This window comes from Notolepis coatsorum (genome assembly GCF_963971535.1).
Source record: "Notolepis coatsorum genome assembly, contig: SCAFFOLD_1499, whole genome shotgun sequence".
Lineage (NCBI taxonomy): Eukaryota > Metazoa > Chordata > Actinopteri > Aulopiformes > Paralepididae > Notolepis > Notolepis coatsorum.
The window spans coordinates 36,752-46,004 of record NW_028171748.1 but is presented as its reverse complement, the minus strand read 5'-3'; the positions used below and the strand labels follow the sequence as shown (position 1 = coordinate 46,004).

General features: G+C 43.4%; 1 protein-coding gene across 1 annotated transcript; it reads left to right on the top strand.

The window, feature by feature from the left end:
- Positions 1 to 1,193: 1,193 nt before the first annotated feature.
- Positions 1,194 to 8,608, top strand: LOC311248194 (sodium/potassium-transporting ATPase subunit alpha-3-like; the record flags this gene model as incomplete). Its single annotated transcript, XM_084339121.1, has 4 exons — positions 1,194 to 1,337; positions 1,475 to 1,605; positions 3,813 to 3,914; positions 8,517 to 8,608. Coding segments are annotated over 4 exons (469 nt in total), but the record flags the coding sequence as incomplete, so codon positions are not given.
- Between the last annotated feature and the right edge of the window lie 645 nt (positions 8,609 to 9,253).

Genomic DNA, 9,253 nt, shown 5'->3' with positions numbered 1-9,253 from the left:
ACAGGTCACCCAGCGCTCGTATCAAAAGAGAAAGATAACCGCACGCAATATAATGCACACGAATCAACAACATATACCCTACAATACATATACTCTGGGCTCTGTTACCCATACTGTACAAACTCTGTTGCCTATACTCAACTTATACAGATGCAGCACTGAAAAATCAAACCTCTGCTGCCCCTCTGCTGCTGCGGGCCAAACTGATTTTGTGACTCCTATTGTTCTGGGCCCTCATTTATCAACGGTGCGTACGCACAGATATGTGCGTAACCCGTGCGTACGATCATTTCTATAAGCAAAGTGTGGGACTTATCAATTTGAACGTGTGCTTGACTTTGTGCGTATATCTACGCACAGCTCAGACCATGCGTACCTGGCGCCCCCCGGCGGTAGAATATGAAGACTGCAACGCGGAAATAAGATTTCGTGCATTAGTTTGACTGACGTGTTCGGTATGACCCGTAAATTCATTATAGTTAATTGTAAAATAGCGACAGTAGTGCAATTATTGTCAAACCCTATAAATAGCATTTGGAATAGGTATTTCTTTCCGAATGAATGCAGCATGGTTTATATATAGCGTTATCGGAGGGGTGCACTGACTGCGCTCCGCGGGGAACTGTTTTCAGAGATAGGACAGTCTTATTTGCAGAGAGAACATAATATTATAGAGTCCGCTACCCGAGACACATTCTCCTTGATTTGTACCGCAAATTGGGACCCAAATTAAGTGTGGAACAAAAACGCACATGCCATGCCCATGCACATTCAAGTCCTCTCCACCCTCGGGTCTTTTGCCACCGTACTCCCTGCCAGAATCGGACCCCCCTCGGGTGAACGCGCATACATATCAGCCTACCCAGCATGTAATACGTTCTTTGTTAGAACTCAACTCGTTATTATTTTGCACATAGATTGCAGAAATACGGGAACGTTTTGATTATATTTAAAGGGCTTTGACATTGTAAAACGAAATAAGTGGAATTTCGAAGCTGTAAGCAGAATACAGGTCATTTGAGATGAAGTTACATTCTTACACTCTCTCTCGCTCTCTTGCTCTCTCCTCCCTGCTCTCTCTCTCTCTCTCTTTCTTTCTCTCGCTCTCTCCCTCTCTCCTCCCTGCTCTCTTCTCCCCCCCCTCACCTCCCCCCCTCTCCCCCCCTCTCCTCCCTCTCTCTCTGTCTCCAGGTATGATTCAGGCTCTGGGTGGTTTCTTTGCGTACTTTGTGATCCTGGCTGAGAATGGCTTCCTGCCCTCTGGTCTGGTGGGCATCCGGCTGAACTGGGACGACCGCTCCAACAACGACCTGGAGGACAGCTACGGCCAGCAATGGGTGACGCCACGCTTCTTAAACAAAGAGAATCTCTGCTTTTTATAAAAATGTCTCTTCTTATTTGACATTATGTTGAACTAACCTTAAACACCTCTCTCTCTCCCCCTCTCTCTCTCCCCCCCCCTCTCTCTCTCTAGACCTATGAGCAGCGTAAGATCGTGGAGTTCACGTGTCACACAGCCTTCTTCGTCAGCATCGTGGTGGTGCAGTGGGCCGACGTCATCGTCTGTAAGACCAGGAGGAACTCCGTGTTCCAGCAGGGCATGAAGTGAGAGCAGCGGCACCACCTAGTTCACATAGATCTGCCAGCAGCCACGATCTAGTTTAAATAGATCTATCAGCAGCATGATCTAGTTCACATAGATCTATCAGCAGCATGATCTAGTTTAAATAGATATATCAGCAGCATGATCTAGTTTAAATAGATCTACCAGCGGCACAATCTAGTTTAAATAGATCTATCAGCAGCCACAGTCTAGTTTAAATAGATCTATCAGCAGCCACAGTCTAGTTTAAATAGATCTACCAGCAGCCACAATCTAGTTTAAATAGATCTACCATCAGCCACAGTCTAGTTTAAATAGATCTATCAGCAGCCACAATCTAGTTTAAATAGATCTACCAGCAGCCACAATCTAGTTTAAATAGATCTACCAGCAGCCACAATCTAGTTTAAATAGATCTATCAGCAGCCACAGTCTAGTTTAAATAGATCTATCAGCAGCCACAGTCTAGTTTAAATAGATCTACCAGCAGCCACAATCTAGTTTAAATAGATCTACCATCAGCCACAGTCTAGTTTAAATAGATCTACCAGCAGCCACAATCTAGTTTAAATAGATCTACCAGCAGCCACAATCTAGTTTAAATAGATCTACCATCAGCCACAATCTAGTTTAAATAGATCTACCAGCAGCCACAATCTAGTTTAAATAGATCTATCAACAGCCACAGTCTAGTTTAAATAGATCTATCAGCAGCACGATCTAGTTTAAATAGATCTACCAGCGGCACAATCTAGTTTAAATAGATCTATCAGCAGCACGATCTAGTTTAAATAGATCTATCAGCAGCCACAGTCTAGTTTAAATAGATCTATCAGCAGCACGATCTAGTTTAAATAGATCTATCAGCAGCACAATCTAGTTTAAATAGATCTATCAGCAGCCACAGTCTAGTTTAAATAGATCTATCAGCAGCACGATCTAGTTTAAATAGATCTATCAACAGCCACAATCTAGTTTAAATAGATCTATCAGCAGCACGATCTAGTTTAAATAGATCTATCAACAGCCACAATCTAGTTTAAATAGATCTATCAGCAGCACGATCTAGTTTAAATAGATCTATCAACAGCCACAATCTAGTTTAAATAGATCTATCAGCAGCACGATCTAGTTTAAATAGATCTATCAGCAGCACGATCTAGTTTAAATAGATCTATCAACAGCCACAATCTAGTTTAAATAGATCTATCAGCAGCCACAATCTAGTTTAAATAGATCTATCAGCAGCACGATCTAGTTTAAATAGATCTATCAACAGCCACAATCTAGTTTAAATAGATCTATCAACAGCCACAATCTAGTTTAAATAGATCTATCAGCAGCACGATCTAGTTTAAATAGATCTATCAGCAGCACGATCTAGTTTAAATAGATCTATCAGCAGCACAATCTAGTTTAAATAGATCTACCAGCAGCCACAATCTAGTTTAAATAGATCTACCATCAGCCACAATCTAGTTTAAATAGATCTACCAGCAGCCACAATCTAGTTTAAATAGATCTACCAGCAGCCACAATCTAGTTTAAATAGATCTACCAGCAGCCACTATCTAGTTTAAATAGATCTACCAGCAGCCACAATCTAGTTTAAATAGATCTACCAGCAGCCACAATCTAGTTTAAATAGATCTACCATCAGCCACAATCTAGTTTAAATAGATCTACCAGCAGCCACAATCTAGTTTAAATAGATCTACCAGCAGCCACAATCTAGTTTAAATAGATCTACCATCAGCCACAATCTAGTTTAAATAGATCTACCAGCAGCCACAGTCTAGTTTAAATAGATCTACCAGCAGCCACAGTCTAGTTTAAATAGATCTATCAGCAGCCACAATCTAGTTTAAATAGATCTACCATCAGCCACAATCTAGTTTAAATAGATCTACCAGCAGCCACAGTCTAGTTTAAATAGATCTACCAGCAGCCACAGTCTAGTTTAAATAGATCTACCATCAGCCACAATCTAGTTTAAATAGATCTACCATCAGCCACAATCTAGTTTAAATAGATCTACCAGCAGCCACAATCTAGTTTAAATAGATCTACCATCAGCCACAATCTAGTTTAAATAGATCTACCAGCAGCCATTTGTTTTAAAGAGCGTTGCAAAGCATGACATGTTTCTGGGGCACAGAAGCTAAAAGACGTGTTTCTCATCCGTGTTTGTTCCTGTGTTTTCCTCCAGGAATAAGATCCTGATCTTTGGCCTGTTTGAGGAGACGGCCTTGGCTGCCTTCCTGTCCTACTGTCCCGGCATGGACGTGGCGCTACGGATGTACCCACTCAAGTAAGTGGCAGTAACTTCCTGATCTAGTTAGTAGTGGATTTGAACCTGGGACCATAGGATCCACAGGCGGCCGCACTAACCAGCTGAGGTAAAGGGTCAGAGCTGTTAGCAGGTGCTGGTTGACTGTAGTTTACACTAACCAGCTGAGGTAAAGGGTCAGAGCTGTTAGCAGGTGCTGGTTGACTGTAGTTTACACTAACCAGCTGAGCTAAAGGGTCAGAGCCGTTAGCAGGCGCTGGTTGACTGTAGTTTACACTAACCAGCTGAGCTAAAGGGTCAGAGCTGTTAGCAGGTGCTGGTTGACTGTAGTTTACACTAACCAGCTGAGCTAAAGGGTCAGAGCCGTTAGCAGGTGCTGGTTGACTGTAGTTTACACTAACCAGCTGAGCTAAAGGGTCAGAGCCGTTAGCAGGTGCTGGTTGACTGTAGTTTACACTAACCAGCTGAGCTAAAGGGTCAGAGCTGTTAGCAGGTGCTGGTTGACTGTAGTTTACACTAACCAGCTGAGCTAAAGGGTCAGAGCCGTTAGCAGGTGCTGGTTGACTGTAGTTTACACTAACCATTATGACTAGAGACACCTGGGATAATTACATCTAGACACACCTGGGATAATTACATCTAGACACACCTGGGATAATTACATCTAGACACACCTGGGATAATTACATCTAGACACACCTGGGATAATTACATCTAGACACACCTGGGATAATTACATCTAGACACACCTGGGATAATTACATCTAGACACACCTGGGAGGGGAAACAGACAAACAAGGAACTACAACTATGGAACGAGAACGAGACCTGGGAACAAAATACAGAACACAGGAGCAAACGAGAAAAATACAACGACTAATACTAAACAGAGAACATAAGAAGACTAGACAAGAGAAACGTAATAGATGAAAATATTAAACCCTATAAACTGTGGCTCAGGAGGTCGAGTGGTTGTCTGGGAATCAGAAGGTTCCCGGTTCGATTCCCGCTCCTCCCGGCAGCACGTATAACGTGTCTCGTTACTCTGTTTAGCATTTTAGATGGATGTTGACGTAGCTCTGTGGCGTAACGACTCGCCGGTGATCACGACACGAATAGAGATCAGTAATAAGTAGGGTTGGGTACCTTTCACATTTGAACCGATACCGGTACCCGACGGTACCTTTTTCCGGTACTTTATTGTCTAAAAATTTAATCGACCTACCTCAGTTGTAAAAAATGTGTCCAAACTTCAAATGATTTATTATCATTATTATTTATTTAGAACAATTTGTTAATATATATAAAATATATAATATTGCAGCGAGCGGCGTCTGCATCTAGCTCTGTAAAGTGTAACCACACTTGCGACCGTTTTCAGCTTGCCATTGCCCCCCCGACTGCTTTGTTGTTATTGAATCGAGTCAAATGCTAGCTAAGTGTGTATCGTGCGTGTGCGGCGCGTTGACGTGAACGTGCGACACACGTCCTAGGTTTCGTTTTTGCGGTAAACGAAACGTAGACATGAAAATATATATAAAATAAAACAGTATTACCGAAATGTGGCACCGGTGGATCTCGCGTGAATCGGTACCAGGTAGTACCGACGTGATTCGGTCAATACCCTTAAAAGTACCGGATTCGGTACCCATCCCTTGACGCACCCTCCTGACCTGTTGGAGTCCCGGTTGACCTGTGACCTGTGACCCGTGACACTCATGGGGTTGGAATGTCTGTTCAAGAAGAGATAATATGTTCCTTTATTGATCCCGTGGGGAAATGCAGGGTCATAGCAGCATGGGGGGGGGGGGGGGGGGGGGTACAGGTGTGGGCAAGGTGATAGTAGAAAGACATAAATATAGGCAATACAATTTGATCTGAATATAGAAATATGAGAAAAATAAACAGTGTAAACAAAGGTGCAGATGAGCGTCTGCACCTTTCGGTTAGATGATAGGTTACAATAAATATAGGCAATAAAGAATTGAATCTGAATGTATACAATGAGTGAGAGTAAAGGTAAATATTATACACAAGGTGCCCTATATATATATATATGATGATATACGTCATACGTTGTAGTCTGTGCAGGTTTTGGTGGTTAAGAGTCAGACACACTTAGTGGTTAAGAGTCAGACACACTTAGTGGTTAAGAGTCAGACACACTTAGTGGTTAAGAGTCAGACACACTTAGTGGTTAAGAGTCAGACACACTTAGTGGTTAAGAGTCAGACACACTTAGTGGTTAAGAGTGAGACACACTTAGTGGTTAAGAGTCAGACACACTTAGTGGTTAAGAGTCAGACACACTTAGTGGTTAAGAGTCAGACACACTAACAGTTCCTAACAGTTCTTGAGTTCTCCAGCTGTTAGTTCTCCAACTGCTGACAGCGTTAGTTCTCCATGTGCCCACGGTTGTGGAGCCTGATGGCCGCCGGCACAAAGGACTGGCAGAGGCGGTTGGTGGAGTGTCAGGGGGGTATGAGTCTGTGGCTGAAGGTGCTTCTCATCTTGGCTAGCTCCTCATAGAGGGGGTGGGAGGGCTTCTCATCTTGGCTAGCTCCTCATAGAGGAGGTGGGAGGGCTTCTCATCTTGGCTAGCTCCTCATAGAGCGGGTGGGAGGGGTTCTCATCTTGGCTAGCTCCTCATAGAGGGGGTGGGAGGGGTTCTCATCTGGGCTAGCTCCTCATAGAGGGGGTGGGAGGGCTTCTCATCTTGGCTAGCTCCTCATAGAGGGGGTGGGAGGGGTTCTCATCTTGGCTAGCTCCTCATAGAGGGGGTGGGAGGGGTTCTCATCTTGGCTAGCTCCTCATAGAGGGGGTGGGAGGGGTTCTCATCTTGGCTAGCTCCTCATAGAGGGGGTGGGAGGGGTTCTCATTTTGGCTAGCTCCTCATAGAGGGGGTGGGAGGGGTTCTCATCTGGGCTAGCTCCTCATAGAGGGGGTGGGAAGGGTTCTCATCTTGGCTAGCTCCTCATAGAGGGGGTGGGAGGGGTTCTCCAGGATAGCGGCCAGCTTCCTTCTCATCCTCCTCTCTACCAGCTCTTTTCATTCAGTAGAATAATGTAGTCTCACTGAATTTCTTGTTGCTATGGATATGGATTCAAATGTCGCCCTCACCTGGACATGTTGGGTATGGTAGTACCCTGTACTGTACGCGTGAATATTAAAGGTAACCAACTTGTGTTCGGCTTTTCTCTGATTGGCCGCGCCCCCACGCGCAGGCAAGCGCAGTCGTCCCACGTCCCAAATGAAATCCAAGGAGCGCAAGCGAGCGCAGCGCGGGCAACCAACTTGTGTTGTGTTGGGCTGCTGTTCCAACCAACTTGTGTTCAGCTGCGGTAGCAGTGGAGCGCTACGCAATGCGCTGAACTAGAAAGCGTAACGTTATTATGTTTCGCGTTTTTAACAACCAACTACCAGATTCACTCGTGTATAAACAAAGCCCATACAGTTATGAAATGCGCTGAACTAGAAAGCATAACGTTATTATGTTTCGCGTTTTTAACAACCAACTACCAGATTCACTCGTGTATGATTTGTATTCATCTCCTGATGAATTGAAAATGGGGGACCCTGATGTAAACAAGACGAAAGTCTTTCTCTGGTCTGCATCCCCTTAACAATTGTGTGTATTGAGCTGTACTGTATTGTACCCATTCTGCAATCTGTTAATAAAGTTTTCAATCAATCAATCAATCAATCAAAGTATAAACAAAGCCCATACAGTTATGAAATGTGCTGAACTAGAAAGCGTAACGTTATTATGTTTCGCGTTCCATTGATTAACGCCATTACCTGCTGTGCTGTAGGAAGCAGAGGTACAGTAAGTTACAGTAGGTGTAGGTTACATGTTTAATCAAAGCCCATAAAATTTTTTAGATGAATGATTGTGGATATAATATAGAAAACACATCATTATGATATTGTCAGATGGCGCAAAATACAATGGTGAGTGAGAAATATATCTCCAGTGATAAAACCCAGTGCTCTATGTCTCTATGATACACAGCGTGGATGGGCTTTCAGAGGGAGAGAGGCATGACTTCGCGACAGCCATATTAGACACTCACTGTACATCAGTGTGGAACTGTAACGTTATATGTTATTTCGCCCGTGGAGGCTGCTGAGCCTGAAGCGCAGCGGGGCGACGCGGTGGTTTATCCCCGGCTTCCGTGCGCCGCCCACGGCTTGACTCGCTCCAGCTCCAGCAGCAGCAGCGGCCGTTCCTCCGTTGTAGAAGCCCTTCAAGCATTACTAACAGTAGCGATTTTTATTGTTTTGTCATGACCAAACATAATCCCAACATAGATAGGAGGTGTACTGTATGTCAAATGTCGGTCATGTGGTGGAAGAGTTTAGTACAGTCACACAACAGAAGTTCTGCGGTGTTCTGTTGTGTGACAGAACACCGCTGTAGTACAGTCACACAACAGAACACCGCTGGTTCGACCAGCGCTTATGCCGCGTCTCTCTTGCCGCAAGGGCGTGTGCTAGTGGATTGATTGATTATCAGAGAAACGCTGAACGAAAAGCTGAACACAAGTTGGTTGCCTTTAATATTCACGCGTACTGTACCCTTCATTCACTTGTGTTCTGTCCCATCTCTCTCTCTCTCTCCAGGCCCAGTTGGTGGTTCTGTGCGTTCCCATACAGCTTCCTCATCTTTGTTTACGATGAGATCCGAAAATTCATCATTCGTCGGAACCCTGGAGGTAAGAAACACACACACACACACACACACACACACACACACACACACACACACACACACACACACACACACACACACACACACACACACACACACACACACACACACACACACACACACACAGTCCAAACTCACAAACCATTACACATTTGTACATAATCCTATATAGTATACTGTAAACAGTTCTACTAGTAGGAAGTTAGTAGCTACAATTTACAAAAGTAAAAAGGAAGAATAAATATATATATTTAATTTAATTAAGGATAACACATTTTTTAAAGAAAGGATAACAAATCAATTAAAACACGTACAACTTCATTGGCAATTTATATATACAGTATCTATATCTGTCTGAATATACCTGCATGTAATCCTTTCTATATACCTACTTATACACCTGCATATAACCCATATAACTCTGTATGATGGCATGGACAATAATGCTGTATATACCATATATATATATATATTCATTCTTACCATATATATATTTATCCACATCTGTCTGTACATACCTGAATATAGTCCTTTTTACATATCTGTGTATGTGTAGATACTATATAACTGTACATATCCTTTACCTACTGTTACTAGTGTAGTTACGCTGCTGGCCAGTAGGACTTACTACCATAGTGTCTTTATACCT